Source organism: Ornithorhynchus anatinus, chromosome 7, assembly GCF_004115215.2.
Source record: "Ornithorhynchus anatinus isolate Pmale09 chromosome 7, mOrnAna1.pri.v4, whole genome shotgun sequence".
Classification (NCBI taxonomy): domain Eukaryota; kingdom Metazoa; phylum Chordata; class Mammalia; order Monotremata; family Ornithorhynchidae; genus Ornithorhynchus; species Ornithorhynchus anatinus.
Window position 1 is genome coordinate 74,577,157 of NC_041734.1, and position 18,581 is coordinate 74,595,737.

Sequence of the window (18,581 nt, forward strand, 5' to 3'; positions counted from 1 at the left end):
GAAAAATCGATCTTAACCCCTTCGGCGCTTTATTATTTGTGACAAGTTCAATGAAAGGGCACCTGCTGAACTCCAAAGGATGCATCAAATGCTCCGCATGCTCATTAAAAATAATGAGAACATATTTAAAAGCCATTGCCTAAGCAATCTTCAGGGATCCAGCATGGGAGGAGTTAAGTTGCAACACACTGTTGTTTAAGTGGTTTCCCTTTATCAACCCCCCCATAAAAGAAATGATCCTGAAACTTAAATTTTTAAGGGCTGCTATCACTCATTTGTCTTAAAAATACATTTCTTTAAAAAAAGGCAAAGGAAACTTGATCAAAGCTTTGGCACTATTTTTGAAATACAATGGGGTTGAAGTGACGGCTTCTTATTTGCCGATTTTACTTTGATAACAGCCAGACAACCCAACTACAATCAGTTAGACCAGCTATTTTGTTCCTATCTTTAAACATCCTGCAGAAAAATCAATCATTGGTATTTACTGAGCTCTTACCATATGCAGAATACTGTACTAAGCACTTGAGAGCGTATAACACAACAGAACCAGAGCCACATTCATTCACTCATTCAGTCAATTCATCAATCGTATTAACTGAGAACTTACTGTGTGCAGAGCTCTGTACTAAGTGCTTGGAAAGTACAATTCAGCAACAGAGAGAAACAATCCCTGCCCACAGTGGGCTCACAGTCTAGAAGGGGGGAGACAGACATCAAAACAAGTTAACAGGCATTAATTATAAATAATTAGAATTATAGATATGTACATAAATACACAGGTGTTATGGGGCAGGGAGAAGGGGTAGAACAAAGGGAGCGAGTTGGGGCGATGGGGGGGGGGGGAGCTGAAGAAAAAAGGGGGTTTAGTCTTGGAAGGCCTCCCGGAGGAGATGAGCCTTCAGTAGGGCTTTGAAGGGCGGAAGTGAGACTGGCGGGTTTGAGGAGGGAGGGCATTCCAGGCATGAGGTAGGGCGTGGGCCAGGGGTCGACGGTGGGACAGGCGAGAACGAGGCACAGTGAGAAGGTGAATGGCACAGCAGCAGAGTGTTCAGGCTGGGATGTAGAAGGAGAGAAGGGAGGTGAGGTAGAAGGGGGCAAGGTGATGGACAGCTCTGAAGACAAAAATAACATTCTCTGACATAAGCTAGAAAGGAGCAAACATGAACATACTTACTTGTCCTAAATTTAAAGTGGCTTAGCAAATGTGCTGATCACAGGCTAGTCTGTAGTTTATAGACAATTAAGCCAATCAAGGTTCCCTCCTGTGTTTTGCAACCAACTCCTTATTCAGCTGCCAGCAGCTACCCTGGCTTACTAGTAACGTTTGGCTCGCTGGATAACAAGGATACAGTTGTGATTCCTAATACTTTACTGATCTGCTTCAAAAAGAGACTCACTGTTCTAAGCGCTGGGGGAGATACAAGGTAATCAGGTTATCCCACATAGGGCTCACATTCTTAACCCCCATTTTACAGATGAGGTAACTGAGGCACAGAGAAGTTAAGTGATTTGCCCAAAGTCAAAGAGCTGACAAGTGCCGGAGCCAAGATTCAAACCCACGACCTCTGACTCCCAGGCCCAGGCTCTTGCCACTAACAACGCTGCAAATGTCCACATGTTGTCATTTTTAGCTTTCTCAAAACCCAGATAATGTTGGAATTGACCATTTCACCTAAAGTAGTGTGTTGGGGCTCCAAATTTCCAAAACATGATGTTCTGTTGTTTCTTTTTTTTTCAGACACTGTCACTAAAATCATTTCTGAGACAAACACTTACTGCTTTAATTATTTCACGCTTACACCCAAGAGTTGCCTTTCCAAGTCATGTTTGAAGAACAAAATGGTGAAAACATCTCCCAATTGTTTTAATCACTTTTAAAAAGAACATTCAACCTGAGACTATATTTCCATATTGGGATCAATACTTAACCCTATCCAGATATAGAAACACACCAGAAGAAAACTAGTATTAGTGATTCAACCACTTTTTATTTCACTTTTATTCTGCATTCAACTAAACCACTTGTAGAACAGGTAAATCACCCTACTGCTGCCTAATTTTTAATACAGTGCTCTGCACACAGTAAGTGTTCAATAAATAAGATTGAATGATTGATTCACAAATCAAGGTATCTTTGATTGGTTAAGTGTTTAGAACAGCAAATTGGAAGTCTTATTTTCCCAACTCAATACCCTATTCTGAATTGGTCTAAACTGTAATCTTTGGTAAATAATTTGTTTAATTTGAAATTGTATACTCACAGTAGTAACCCTCAAAAAATAATTTCAAGTTGGGGCATTATTTGCAATAGCTCTTATTTAGGAATATAATATACCTTGTTAAGGGGAGAGATGAAAAGAGAAATGAGGGAAAAAAGAAGAAAGGAAAATGGGGAAGAGAGGCATTGGGAGGCTGTTAGAGGATGTTAGAGGATTCTGGAGCCCAACCTCAATGACTTTGTTTCTTTTCTGAGAGTGATTTTAATGCCTTATAGTTCGTATCATGAAGTCAATCTTGGTGGTCCTATCTTGCCCTACCCTCAGTCTTGATGGTTACCTGGTGGACAGTAAATTGGGCATTCGTCGATGACATTATTATTGGGATTCCTTGCTCTGACTGAACTAAAGAAGTGTTTTCACAGGGCTCCTAGCAAGTGTCTTCATTCTCAGGAAATTTGAGATTGAGCTGTTCTGATGGTTTGGATGCTTCTTTCTTTTACAATTTCTATATCATTAATGTGGAATCGGATGTACCAGACAACCAGTTTAGCACCCAGCACCCTGCATGGCTGTAGTGATCTTTAAGTCATTGAGACCCAGAGATGGACAGTGTTACAATCATGGGAGACGATGTTTAGACTCCGGGTGCATCCATGCTGTTTTTCTTTTATTTAGACGGTGGAAGACAGCATTGGTAATTAAAAGCTAATGTTGGACACAATCAATGAGCTGGAGAACAACACTGCTGTAAGGAGTTTCAAACTCGACGACTTTTTACACGTTTCAGAATCACTTTCCAACCATGTGTTGCAATGATCAGTTTGTCAGATTTGGGTGCCACTGGGATGAGTCTAGCCAGATCCCCCTTCTGGTATTCATCAGTGTTGGAATATAGCAGTATCAGTATCAATATCGGCATTATTTACCGAGTGGCTACTGTGGGCATAGCACTTAACAAGGTGCTTGGGGAGTTTGGTAAAGAAGTAGAGGATGCGATCCCCGTCCTTAAGGAACACAAAATCTAATAGAGGAGTCCGATCTAAATTGATAATGGTAGTAAAACACTTTTGTTTTAAATACAGGACAAGAGTTATTAGTTAGCTCCTTCTGCCTCTGGGCATATTTGAAAGGCCTGAAAGAAAGGGCGGCCTCCTGTCTCTCTTCCCACTCTAGCCCATACCTCACTCTACCGTCTGAATCGGCTTTCTATAAAAAAGTGCAGCCCATGTTTCCCCATTCCACAAAATCCTCCAGTGGTTGCCCATTCACTTCCACATCAAACAGAAACTCCCTATCGTTGGTTTTAAAGCACTCAATCCCCTTGCCCCCTCCTACCTCACCTCGACACTCCTACAACAACCCAGCCTGCACACATTGCTCCTCTAATGCCAACCTGCTCACTCTACCTCCATCTCATCACTCTCACTGTCACCTCTCACCCCTGTCCTGCCTCTGTCCTAGAATTCCCTCCCTCTTCATATCTGACAGACGACCACTCCTTTATTAAAAGCACATCTCCTCCCAGAGGCCTTGCTCAACCGAACCCTCATTTCCTCTTCTCCCACTCCCTTCTGGGTCACCTTTGCCCTTGGATAAGCAACCTTTATTCCTCCCTCAGCTCCACATCTCTTATGTCCATATCCATGATTGATGGATTTAAATCAACGACTCTCACCCCCTCAAGACTGTATGGTCACAGTGGGTAGGGAATGTGTCTACCAAAGTCGCAGCAGGTTGTAGTGGATAGAGCTTCGACCTGGAGTCAGATGTCATGGGTTCTGATTCTGCCTTTGTCACCTGTCATTCATTCAATCGTATTTATTGAGCACTTACTGTGTGCAGTGCACTGTACTAAGCGGTTGGAAAGTACAATTCAGCAACAAATAGAGACAATTACTGCCCACAACAGGATCACAGTCTAGAAGGGGGGGCAGACATCAAAACAAGTAAAGTGGCATCAATAACATCAAAGTAAATAAATCAAATTATAGGTTTATACACATGTCTGCTGAGTGACCTCGGACAAGTCACTTCACTTCTCTAGGCCTCAGTTAACTCATCTCTAAAATGGGGGTTGAGACTGAGAGCCCCATGTGGGACGGGGGCTATGTCCAACCTGATTTGCTTGTATCCACCCCAGGCTTAGTGCAGGGCCCGGCACATAGCTTAACAAATACCACAGTTATTATTATTACTCTCTCAAATGCTTACTACAGGGCTCTGTACACAGTTAGTGTTCTATATATATACGATTGACTGTCTGATTGAAAATCTAGCCCCTGACATAAGGTATGGAAGGAGTTGAGCGATATTTCCACCTTTCAAATTCCACTTTCACATCCTGCAAACAGACATTTTCGCCTCCAATCCCTTGGGACCTCTCCCAGTACAAATTAAGCACTGGAAATACCCACTCCATCATAAAAGCTCTTTATATTCAATCGATCAATCATATTTTATTGGGCGCTTACTGTGTGTAGGGCACTGTACTAAAAGCTTGGGAGAGTGTAAATACAAGAGAGTTGGCAGATACATTCCCTGACCATAAAACACGGTCTAGAAGGGAAGAGAGACATGTCTCTCCTCGGTCCCACCAGGAGGTTGTGAAGAGGTCACAGGAATGAGGAAAACAAGAATTCCAGAGAGGCAGCAGCTGTGTGATACAAAGGAGCAACAGGAGAAGGGTGTAGTACAGTCATCTTTCAGGTCGCAGAGGACATTATTGATGGTAGGACTGGGATCATGTGGTGGTATTAGTGATAGCATTTATTGAGCATCGACCTGGTGTAGTGTACTTTTACTACTAATAATAACCATGGTATTTGTTAAGCATTTACTATGTGCCAGGCACTCTTCTAAGCGCCGGGTTAGATACAAGATCATCGGGTAAGGTTCACAGTCTTAATCCTCATCTTTCAGATGAGGGAACTGAGGCCCAGAGAAGTGAAGTGACTTGTCCAAGGCCACGCAGCAGATGAATGGCAGAGCGGGGATTAGAACCCAGGTCTTTCTTACTCCCAGGGCCGTGCTCTACCTACTAGATAGTGCTGCTTCTCTAAGCACATGGCAAGTACAGAACACAGAACTGATGCCATAGAGGATTAACGCTAATTGGAGAGGTAGACATTACAAAACATGACAAAAAAAGTAATTCTGGGAGTGTGTCAGAGGGAATCTCTTGCACATTTGATCCATCCAATAGTACATACTATTTGGCCTTTGGGTGATCACTGTTTAGAAACAATGGTTAAGATGGGGAAGGCATATCAGTGTTCAGGGACTAGGAAAGGTAGAATGAAATGACCTGGAGTTTCTCTCTGTTTCCTCATCCACTGCACCCAAAAAAAGGCTCTCCACTATCACTCTGGTAGCCTTGGCAAGAACTCCGAGGAGCTGTTTCTCACCATTTCCTGCTTAGCTTCACATAGAAAATGTTAACCTAAGGGTCTGTCAATTAGAGTGGAAGCTTCATTCGAGAGTGCCTCTTTCTGGCTCTCTGCCTTTGTTGCCTGACTTTTCCTTTTCCCTCTCCAGCCTACATGCTAGCATCATTGGCTTCACCTCTTGCCTCACATAACTTGGAAAAAATGGTTTCTTCAGTTAAAAAAGGACAAAAGCAGTCAATAGGGAGATAAATGCCAAATTTTCCAAGGTTCCCAAATGAGTCATCCTTTGTCAGGCATGTGTGCAAATTATGTGAGAAATGGGGTTGTATATGACTAATTTTGAAGACAATCAAATTGAGTGTGAAAATGTTTAAGGGTGATTGAGTTGCACCTCAAAAAGCTAAATAAAAGCAAAATAAATCAGGTGTTGAGCAACTCAGTTGTGCTCAGGGTGGCCTCTTGCCAAAATTAGGAGAAAATGGCTCAAAGCAGCATGCCTCAATTGTCCTCACTACTTTCTCAGGGGGTTTTCCATATGAAACTGAATCTCATACAGAAGCTTTGCTAAAGCAGCCTTTGGAACATTGGGTCCTTGGTCTTCTAAATGCTCTTAGGTAATTTAAATAATGTGCTCTTGTTAATTCATTCTCACTTGTGTATTAAGCCTTAGTCTAATGCAATATTCCCATGCCAAGGTTTAGGAGGGTGGAGAGGACCTGGTTTTAGTACTTCTAAAGATCTTAAACTTCAAAATATCTTGCAGGATATTCAATTCTTTACACTTCTCATTTTTGTAGTATAGGAAGAATGCACGGTATAAATATTTATGTGATCCCTATCGGACAGTGGCTCAATTATTTTTTGAAATTTTTAATTCACTTAAGCAGCCCCATAAAATATCAGCCTTAATTTTCTAGTTAATCCTGAGGGTATAGTAAAATTTGACGAAAGCCTATAAAATGAACAACAGTGCAAATTTCAGATCACTGAGGTTCTGGATAAGAGGGGCAGATAATAATTGCCTTTTGTGTATTTGGGCCATGATAACATTTGGGCTTGAAGCATACATCACATTGTTCTGAAATGAATTCTCAGCCATTGGGCAGGGATATTCCAAGGAACAGAGACCTTTTAGTGATCTGTCAATGTGGAAAATGCAGTGATTCCCACAGCCTTCACATACGCGCTCAGTACTGCTCTTTTACTAATGACTGGATCACCTCAAACTCATTAGTACCATGTCCCTACCATGTCCCTCCCTGCCTTTCCTGTAATAATCTCCTTGTTCAGTATCTGCCTCCCTTTTAGTAACTTTTTTATCTAGTCCAACTTCATATGGATCAACTAAAGAACCTAATCCCATCTGAAAGAGGTGAAACCAAGGAAAGATATAAACCTGAAATGACATGGACATTCTGCGTCACTGCTGGGGGGCGGTGAAAAAGTTTGAGAATCAATGGTGTTTCCTGTTCTCTAACATTTCAATGAGGCATGTATGTAGCATGACACATTGTTTCATTACACTGACTTCCAAAAGTTTTCCCGATGGTTCCCCTAAATCTCCCTTGTTGCAGTTTAAGTCCATTATTATTGCTCTGTACTCAGTAGCAATGAGAAACACATGGTTATTATTGGGAGGCCTGTATATCTTCAAATATGTGTAAAACCTTTGCGGATGTGAACAAAAATAATCATTTGGGCTTTGTTGGCAAATGAGATGCAGATACAAATCAGCTTGATTTGGTTTGATTGATCGTACCGCTTCCTCAATTCTGTACCATAATGAAAAATCTGAAGTACCTAGGCTAACTGCAACTATTATTATATGTGCCTATCGTTCCATGCTCGGAAAGGTCTCAGGGTTAGTCTAGTTACATATGGTGACTCGAGGGGGAGTGAATCAATCAATTAATGCTATTTATTGAGTGCTTACTGTGTACACGACACTGTACTATGTGCTTGGAAGAGGTACAGTCCAAAAGTGTTGGTAGATATGATTTCTGCCCACAAGCTGCTTATAGTCTACATGGGGAGACAGATAGTAAAATAGATTAGAAATAGGGGAAAGAGTAGAGTATGTGTACATATTTGCTATGGATACTTCAAGGGCTTAGTACAGTGGTTTGCACACAGTAAGCGCTCAATAAATACGCCGATTGAATGAATGGGTAGGGTGAGAAGCAAACTGCTTAAGGGGTACAGGTCCAAGTAGAGGGGAAGGGGGTTACGGTGAAGAAATGTGAGGTTAGTCAGGGAAAGGAGGAGGAGGAGATGTGATTTTAATAGGGCTTTGAAGATGGGGGAATGAACAATGCTAAAATAAATTCAAACATCTGCTAGTGAATTGCAAGCAGGGAGGGAGGGACAAATCTTTCAAAACAGGGTGAAGCCCAACTCAACCAATACGCCATATGAAAGGAATACTAGATGCCTGCACAAGCACAACTGAGAAGCACCGTGGTCTAGTGGAAAGAACACGGGTCTGGGAGTCAGAGGACATGGGTTCTAATCCTGGCTCTTCCAATTGCTTGCAGGGTGACCTTGGGCAAGTCACATCACTTCTCTGCACCTCATTTCTCCTGTTATCCCACCTACTTAGAGTGGAAGGCTCATGTGGGACAGGGACCGTGTCCAAACTAAATTGAATCTATTCCAGTGCTTACAACAGTGTCGGGCACATGGAAAGCCTTTAATACCATAAAAAATGGTTGCTGGAAGTGGTATATAAACGGTGAGGTAAAGGATGATTTTTACATACACCCTACTCTGGTCCTGCCTTCCTCTGACCCTTTGGTTGTGCTGTTCTCAGGCCCTGGAGCTCCTTTTCCCCTTTATCTACCAGTCCTCTGCCCTCCCACCTCCACTGCCCTCCATAATTCATTCAATTGTATTTATTGAGCGCTTACTTTGTACAGAGCACTGTACTAATTCCCACCTCCTCAGCATCTCAAGTCTTAGCAATCATTCATTCAATCATTCATTCATTCATTCAATTATATTTATTAAGCGATTACTGTGTGCTGTACTAAGCACCTGGGAGAGTACGACATAACAACAGACACAAGCAATTCTTCCATTAACTCTTGCATTTATGTACACACCTATTTATAATAATAATAATAATATATTATATGTATAACATTATATATAATAGTATATTATATTATTATAATATATAATATATTATATTATTATTATGATGATGATACTTGTTGAGTGCTTACTATGTGCCAAGCACTGTTCTAAGCACTGGGGTAGATACATTTATTCTCATTCTGCTTCTCATTTATTAGAGGGTAGCTTCCCGTGGGCAAGAAATGTATCCACTTCTTCTGCTGTAGATCTCAAGCATTTGGTATAATGCATGACACTTAATAATGGTATTTATTTATTCTTTTTACCTGTACTGAATAGGTTTTTTTTAAGTCCCACCTGTGTGGATAAGAGCTTACCTTCCAGATAGCATCACCTTCCAAAGCAAAACAACTGTGATATATGGAGTTAATTATATCCACATATACATGAAACACGAAAACATCATGCCTACATGGTTCCTTTCTTTGAGCATTTTTCAATCTAAGAGATAAGACCAAAAAAAATGTTCTAATTACCGAAGGCGCTTCCACTTCCAAGATCTATTTATTTTTTGGCCTTGATAGTGCCATCGTATTTGTTGATGTTGATGTTTGTTGTTGTTTGTTTTCCATTGTTATAGTTGTATTTATCTGCCCATCCTCACCTAGAATGTGAACCCCATCGCACTATGCCTAATATATTACATCTGTATCAACCATGGTCTGCTGTATGACCTTGGGCAAGTCACTTCAGTCTCTGTGCCTGTTACCTCATCTGTAAAATGGGGATTAAGACTGTGAGCCCCATATGGGTCAGGGACTGGGTCCATCCTGACTTGCTTATATCCACCCCAGTGCTTAGTACAGTGCCTGACACATAGTAAATGCTTAACAAATACCATTATTATTATTACTATTATTATTATTGGTACATAGTAAGCACTTATCAAATACCATTCATTCAACCATATTTATTGAGTGCTTACTGTGTGCAGAGCACTGTACTACCATATCTAATCAAGGGGCAATTCTGTCAAATCCAGGTGAAAGAAAATGGCATTTTTTTTCATTATTAACATCTGTTTTTCTAAGTCTTTATATTGGAACTGGGAAAACAGGAGAGAGGTCACAGCAGATATTACAGGAGGGGATGAGAAGGACAAGGGAACCGGTCTACTCACTCGGTTAAGTGGTTCTATTTATTTCCATTGTTCTTGTCTCTCTGTCTCCCCCGATTAGACCGTAAACCCGTCAAAGGGCAGGGACTGTCTCTATCTGTTACCGATTTGTACATTCCAAGTGCTTAGTACAGTGCTCTGCACATAGTAAGCGCTCAATAAATACTGTTGAATGAATGAATGAAATACTCTCCCTAGTGTTTAGTACAGTGCCCCGCACACAGTAAGTGCTCGATAAATACGACTGAATGATTTGCAAGAGAAAGGGGCAGAAGAAAAAGTAGAAAGGAAGAAGGGGTGGGAGGAGGGGAAGAGTAGTTCTCGAAGGAAGAGGGTGATGTAGATAAGAAAAGAAGTGCTCACCGACTGACTGTGAACTCTACGTTTTTCTTTTAACAAATGGCTGTAGCATGGAAGGCTCCGAGTTAGAAAATATTGGTTAGAGTGGTCGAATGTACCACTAAATCCTGCTGATTCAGAATGCAACTGGCACTCTTGCCGTTAAGTGAGCCACTGCCCAGGTATCATTCTTTCACAGCAAATGTAATCTTCTTAAGTGATGGTCAAATCAGCCTGACAAACGTGGGGAGCTTTTGGATCTCAATCACGCTAGGCAGGAGCAACTTGCTATTTTGAAATATACGTCATCCTTCTTGCAGAGGCCAACACTGAATAGCAGTCAAGCGTGGCAGGTAGAAATTATAAATACATTTGAAACTTCCACAGCTTGTTTTTCCCACGGGGGGTTCAGGATAATTTTAAGGTGAGACAGCAGCACAGAAAGCGGAATATTAGGGAGAAAAGGGTTAATAAAAGCAAAGCTGATTATTCCATAGTTTGTATGCTAAAAGAAAAGTAAAACAAGCATATGGCATACAAGGGGACACAGAAAACTCCAGTTTTGCTTTAAAAATAACAAGTCAGAGAAGGAGTGGTAGGAACGTTTCATTTTTAAATGAAGGAAACAGGCCGGATTAAAGCTTCGGATTTAAGGGAAAGTTTCAAAGATATAGAAGGTAGAAATGGAATACTGGGTCATCTCCTTCACAGAGCAGACAGTTCACTAATGAGGTAGTTTAGATGCTAAACACATCAATTCCTGCAAATCCAAACACCTTTCTCCAGCTACCCATTACATAAATATTTCCTAAAAGACTACATTTGCTACTCCTCCTTTACATAAGTTGTCTGGAAAGATGAAGGCTGAAAGGGGACATGATTGAAGTTCACAAAATGATGGCAGCTGGAGAGAGGTGAAATAGAGAATTTTTCTTCGCCCATCTAATCCGACAACAGAATAGGAAAACGCCCACTTACAGGTGACGGATGAAAAAGAAGAAATAAAAGAAAAGCCTTCTTCACATAGGGTGGGGTGAACAAGTAACTTAATATTACAGGGAGTTGTGCAGAATAAAAACTATCTGTAGATTGAAGAGGATCTCCTTTAATCTCACGGACGAATGGTCCAATTGGCTTAATTCATTCATTCATTCATTCAAATTATGTACTGAGCGCTTACTGTGTGCAGAGCACTGTACTAAGCGCTTGCACTGTACTAAGCAGCGTGGCTCAGTGGAAGGATCCCGGGCTTGAGAGTCAGAGGTCTTGGGTTCTAATCCCGACTCCACCACTTATCAGCTGTGTGACTTCGGGCAAGTCACTTCACTTCTCTGTGCCTGTTACCTCATCTGGAAAATGGGGATGAAGACTGTGAGCCCCATGGGGGCCAACGTGATTACCTTGTACCCACCCCAGGACTTGGCACATAGTAAGCGCTTAACAAATGCCGTCATTATTATTATTATTCTTATTACTAAGCACTTAAGGGGAAAATAAGAAATGTCACTAGAAGATGAGAGATGTCAGGTGGACATCCTCAAACATTCTTTGTACTATCAGAGACAGACTGGTAGGCCGATGGACAATTGAACTGACCTAGTAATGACGTTTTTTATGTTTTATTTGGGATTTTGTGAAAGGCACTGCTGAAAAAGGTCCACATGTTAATAACCTTTGGAAACACGCAAAGAGGAGCAATATAATTATTTTTAATTCATCTGGGATGCTTTCCAAAGTGATCCACCCTTAATGGAAAGGGAGTTGGTTTAATATGCTGTAAGATGGTCAACCAATTGCTCAAGTGAAAAGGAAAGGAGGGAAAATATATTGGTTCAGCACACTTCACTTTGACTCTGGGTCACAAAAAATGTACAGGAAATGGAGACTAACAGCTGCAGAATGACAGAGGGTCACTTCAGAGAGACAAACCTCGACTAGAGCTTCCTGTACGACTGCTGGCAGTATATTCACTTGGCCACAGTGGCGATATTCTACCAGAAGCTAGAGGTAACAAGGAAATAAGGATTAATCAGTGACAGAAAACCTGCAACGCATGGAACCTAGATTAGGAGGCGGTGGCATTCCGAGAGCAAAAATCAACGGAAAAGCAAGCGTTGATATAAGCGAAAGGGCAGATTCGTGTAGCAGGAAAGCAATAAATGCAGTTCATTTTCTTCTAAGGAGATATAGAGACAAAAGCAGGAAGCATTGCTCTTCTTTCACCCCGCCATGCTCTCGTTAGAAGGACAAATATGCACATCAATCATGATAAGGGAGATGAGACCAAAGTGATACTTTTTTTTGACAGGAAGTAAGAGGATGAGTCACATAGCTCACATTCATTAATAAACCTTTTCAAACGGTCTGTGTGTGGCCCTGAATAGAGACGGTGCTTTATATATAAAGGTATGCTAAATGTGACACCTCCCCCCCGCCCATTTAAGCACTTCTCTTATGGTACTCATTCATTAGTAACATAGAGGGCCTTCTGGCTGGAACAACGACATTATTCCATTGTCTTTCATAATAAGACCCTCGGGTACACATACATCTTCTGTACGGTTGGAAAATCTTTGATTGGTGATTACCGTGATTTTTAAAAGTCACCCACTACAGAGTAGTTTCCGCCTAGATCTGCAACAGCAGTGCTTTCGTGAAATGATTTTGGATAAAGCAACACAACACAAGTTTGTTTCTGGAATAACACAGTCAACGCGGCGGCAAAAAGGAGGAAGAAGGAACTGTAATACACGTGATCGTGGCACCCGTGTTCTGGTTTTCCCAGGCTCTGCCTCAGCCTTACCGCATTGTATCATATGACGCTATTTCTTGGTGTTTACCTACCTTGCAGTACTTAATATGGTAAATTGACAAGAGAATCGTGGGCAAGGATCATCTCTATCAACTAATAATAATAATATGGTACTTGTGAATGTTTACTATGCGCCAAGCATCGTTCTAAGTGCTGGGGTAGATACAAGCTAATCAGGTTAGACATAGTACCTAGGGCCCCACAGTGCCCCACATGAGGCTCACATTCTTAATCCCCATTTCACAGATGAGGTAACTGAGGCACAGAGAAGTGAAGTGACTTACCCCAAGGTCACTCAGCAGACTCAGACACGTGGGTGGAGCCAGGATTAGAACCAAGGTCCTTCTGATTCTCCCTCTCAGGGTCATACCTGGAGAGTTTCCAGTACTCTGCCAGTCTTGGCTATGGGAGGAAGAGTGAAGCAGAGGCATACCCATGCCATTCTTAGCTTGGGCAGTGGTTAGCGAGTGGAAGGCAATCTGCTACCAAGTCAAAACTCACCCATGCTGGGCAGCAGCGGCAGGGGAGAAGAGTCGAAGCGGAGACTCTACTGCGTGGAAAGGCGGGCAGTGGTAAACCCACTTCTGGATTTTTATCAAGAAAATTCAGTGGATAACACTGCCAGAATGATTGCAGATGAGAGCGGGACGGTTCTGAGGGAAGATGTGTCCTTGGTGTCGCTATGGGTCGGAAACGATTCGACGGCATAAGACAAGACCTTTCTGACTCATTAGGCTCATGCTCTAGGACCATAGGCCATGCTACTTCTCATACTCTGATGTACTTTCCCAAGCAATTAATACAACACTGTGCATACAGTAAGTGCTCAATAAATACCATTGATTGATTGCTAGTAGTAGACATAAAAATAATAGAGGAATTTTCATAGAAAAACATCAGTCAAGTGACGTCTTCAAACCATCTACCCCCTAACCACTCAATTCGCAGTGAATTGATGTTACTAATATGACACTCTCACAACCCTTACGTTACAGGAGAGACCCTGTTCAGTCCAAGCTTTGAAATCTTGTATGCTGAGGGAATAGGATATTCTAGTTAATTAAAAAAATTGCCAAATTGTATTGTGGGGAACCTCTCCCATGGAGGGGCTTTGCAGGGCTTTAGCAAGAGTCATATAATTAGGCATAAGCTACTAAATATGGGAAGCAGCATTGCTTGTGGAAAGAGCAGGGGTCTGAGACTCCTGAGATATCCAAGCTGATTATCTCACATCTTACCCAGCGCTGAATGCAGTGTTAGGTGGGTAGGACTTAACAATTATTATTATTATGTAGTTACAGAGTAGCTGAAACCTGGTCGTAATTAAGTCCAGGTGTCTGCAGGGAGGGTGGGAGGGCGTTCTTCTAGGACCGAATGGTTTTCCTACCTCGTGGGTTGTCCAAGAGGGCTTTGCTAGGATTACCCTCAAGGAGTTTTATGTGGTAAACTGCAGGGAAATGAGCTACAATCTGATTTTATGAGTCCGTTCTCTACCATGAAGGAGGATCAATCAGTCCATCAATGCTACTTACTGAGTACTGACTGTGTGCAGAGCACTCTACTAAGCACTTACAGAACGTGGGCCTGAAATCAAAGCTGGTCTCTGCCACTTGCCTGTTAAATAATAATGTTGATATTTGTTAAGTGCTTACTACGTGCAGAGCACTGTCCTAAGCACTAGGGTAGATACAGGGTAATCAGGTTGTCCCACATGAGGCTCACAATCTTCATCCTCATTTTACAGATGAGGTAACTGAGGCACAGAGGAGTTAAGTGACTTGCCCACAGTCACACAGCTCACAGGTGGCAGAGCCGGAATTCGAACCCATGACTTCTGACTCCCAAGCCTGTGCTCTGTCCACTGAGCCACGCTGCTTCTTGAACAATCTCTCAACTTCTTTGTGCCTCATCTGTAAAATAGGGATTCAATCCTCCTCTCTCCAAACTAAACTGTGAGCCCCATGTGGGACTGGGACTAGGTCCCAGCCTGATTATCTTTTATCCACACGAGCATTTAGTGCAGTGTCTAGGACAGAGTAAGGGCTTAACTAATACAATTAAAAAAAAAAAAGATTTGGCAGACACATTTCGTCCTAACAAGGGGTTTACAGTTTAGGGAGGAGACAGACATTAAAATAAATTCCCCCAGTCCCTCTATCTTCAGCCTATAGTCCTAGGTAACTATGAGCTTGGATCTGTAACTCTAAAGCCCTAGTTATTCACCCTGCCCTCAGCCCTACAGCACTAATGCTTATATCCAGAATTTATTCATTTATTCATTCAATAGTATTTATTGAGCGCTTACTATGTGCAGAGCACTGTACTAAGCGCTTGGAATGTACAAATCGGCAACAGATAGAGACAGTCCCTGCCCTCTGACGGGCTTACAGTCTAATCGGGGGCGACGGACAGACAAGAACAATGGCAATAAATGGAGTCCAGGGGAAGAACATCTCATTAAAACAATGGCAAATAAATAGAATCCGTGTGATGTACATCTCATTAAACAAAATAAATAGGGTGATGAAGATATATACAGTTGAGCGGACGAGTACAGTGCTGAGGGGATGGGACGGGAGAGGGGGAAGAGCAGAGGGAAAGGGGGGAGAAGAGGGATTTATGTGTCCATCAATGCATCCAGGACACCCAAATAGCAGAGAATGTGCCTACCAACTCTACTGTATTATCCTCTCCCCAGTACTTAATACGGTGCTCGGCACACAGTAAGTGCTCAGTACATACCACGGATTGATTGAGATGTGCTCAAGGCAGGAGGAAATGCAAGACTACACAAAAGAAGAGAGGACAGTTCGGGAGAGGTAGAATTGGAAATCATCTCCGGAGGGTTGGTGGTTGAAGCCTTGAGAGTGAATGAGTTCTCCTAGGGAGTGATTGTAGATGGCGACCAGAAGGGGACCCAGAAGTGAACCTTTGGAGTTAGAGGTCATGAGTTCGACTCCCGGCTCTGCCACTTGTCAGCTGTGTGACTGTGGGCAAGTCACTTCACTTCTCTGTGCCTCAGTTACCTCATCTGGAAAATGGGGCTTAACTGTGAGCCTCACGTGGGACAACCTGATGACCCTGTATCTACCCCAGCGCTTAGAACGGTGCTCTGCACATAGTAAGCGCTTAACAAATACCAACATTATTATTGGGGGACTCCCAAAGTTAGAGGGTGGGAGCCTGTGAAAGAGACCGAGAAGCAGCCGGAGAGCCAGGAGAGTGCAGTGTCGGTGAAACCAGGACTGGAGAAGTCAAACGTATTCTGATCATTGCAAACTCTTGCTCAGTGGAGAAGTTCCTTACAAGGAATTGATTGATTGATTGTTTGATTAACTGATCAGCCAAGACTACAATGCTGGTTACTTTTTAGTCGCTAAACTGTGGTAAAATAAAGATTTCGCTGGATATTGTTCATAAAAACCTTCTATTAGGTGGGTTATCAGCCTTTCATTTTCACAGTTATGTTTGTCACATACTCTCCAAGTTTTAAAGAAAACCAGAAATGAAGAGAATGAATAATTTATCTTCAGTCATAATCTTATAGTTGTGTGATTCATTTAATGGATTCCCTAGTGGGCTCTGTTTATGATGTCACTTCTGGGATAAAATCAAATTGCATCCAATTCTGTTATATAAATGGTGAAATTAAATATAAAACTCTTTTTCTATCCCAATCCTTTATCAATTGCATTTCCCTGGTTTTAGGCCGATCTAAGTTAACTGAGCTTTTTTACATTAGCGTTCTAGGTAGACATTCATACATTAAGCTCTAAACCTTACCAGTTCTCGAGGCAGAAAGGATTCTTCTTGTCGGGCAATAACCAGAGAGACGATCTCCCCTTGCTTGGTGCTCCTCAACATGGCCACTAGCTCTTCCTGAGTCCTCCCCATGATATCTCTGCCATTCACCTAGAATGAAAGTCACATTTAAAGCACTCTCAACCCTCTAACCATTCTATGCTTTAGGTAAGATCAGTATACACCTCAAGTGATTGAGTGGCTACTATAGGGGGGCAGGGGCCCGGCCACTTGGGAGCCATACCAAAGAAGTAAAAGGCCCAATTTCTGCTCTCAGTCTAGCAGCATGGCCTGGCTCTATTTGCTTGTATCCACCCAGTGTTTAGAACATTGCCTGGCACATGGCAAGCGCTTAACAAATACTACAATTATTATCATTATTAGTGGATAGAGCATGGGTTTGGCAGTCAGAAGGGTTCTTGTCCCGGCTCTGCCACTTGTCTGCTGTGTGACCCTGGGCAAGTCACTTCATTTCTTTGGACCTCAGTTACCTCATTTGTAAAAGTGAGGATTCAGATTGTGAGCCCACATGAGACAAGGACTGTGTCCAACCCGATTTGCTTGTATCCACCCCAGTGCAGCATGAGGCACATGGAAGCACTTAACAAATACTGTCATTATTATTATTATTATTATGGGGAAAACTATGTAATGTGGCCTAATGTAAAATGGCTGAGACCAGGAGTCAGGAGATCGGGTTAGAGTTCCTGATCTTCCACTTAGCCTACTATGTGACCTTGGATAACTCCATTAATCTTTGTAGGTCTCATATGTGAAATGGTATAAAAAGGGATCGTGAGTCCTACGTGTGATGGGGAGCGTGTCTGCTCGCATAAACTTGTACCTATCCCAGTGCCAGGCACTAAATAAATACCATAATTATTTTGTAGTTTCTTGTTCAGTAGCCAAATGTTGCCTTAGTTGGATAGAACTCGGGCCTCAAGTGCTGAGTACATTGCTCTAAACAAAATAAACGCTTAATAAATATGTTTGAATAAATATGCCTGAATGAATCTGGGTTCTAATCCCATTTCCACCACGTCTGCTTTGTGACCTTGGGTAAGTCACTTCACTATATTGGGCCCATTACCTCATCTATAAATTTGGGATTAAGACTGTGAGCTCCATAAGGGACACAGACTGTGGACAACCTGATTAGCCTGTACCTACCCCAGTGCTTAGAAGAGTGCTTGGCACATAGTAAGCACTTAACAAATACCATAATTACTACTATTATTATAATCACAGTTTAGAGTTGAAAAAGAGACACACTAGGCAGAAGTGAATTTATATATTCAATATTGCTGAGGTGATTGAGGTGATGACAAGACTAAGAAGAAGGGATTGATCAGCTAATGCCTATTAATGGAAGTCATCACTGTGGGCTGGGCGGGGTGGCGGGGGGGATTGAGGGAAAGATGGAATGTCTTTGTTAAAGTTGAAGGGATCTGGGAGTTTATATCCTCCTTGTGGAAAGGAAAGGGCAGAGCCATTAAATATGACAGAAGAGTTGACAGGATTTAGGAGACAGGCTAAATATTGGAGATATAAATGGCAGAATTCCACTTCTCCAGAGGCTGGTCTGCTTCTGGCCTGGAGAGGGGCATGGGTCCCAGATGGGAAGTGTAGGATCACCCTTGATTCACAGAATTCCCAGGTGTTTCAGGATCAATAGAGGGATTTAGCTTAACTCCCACTCACATTCAGGTGGTCCATAATATTCAAGTCCCTAACCCCGCCAGAAATCTCAGTTAATCTGGATTAGTCTC

At 42.2% G+C, this 18,581-nt stretch overlaps 1 protein-coding gene and 1 non-coding gene across 2 annotated transcripts in view; one reads left to right on the forward strand and one right to left on the reverse strand.

Moving 5' to 3' along the window:
• The window catches only part of PARD3B (par-3 family cell polarity regulator beta), a 933,574-nt gene that overhangs the window by 500,065 nt on the left and 414,928 nt on the right, over window positions 1-18,581 (reverse strand). Inside the window, 1 exon segment of the mRNA XM_029068763.2 lies at window positions 16,795-16,923. Coding sequence (XP_028924596.1) covers window positions 16,795-16,923 — 129 coding nt within the window.
• Window positions 13,364-13,501, forward strand: LOC114813480. Its single transcript, XR_003761197.1, has one exon. It is a non-coding gene; the product is annotated as a small nucleolar RNA SNORA7 (small nucleolar RNA).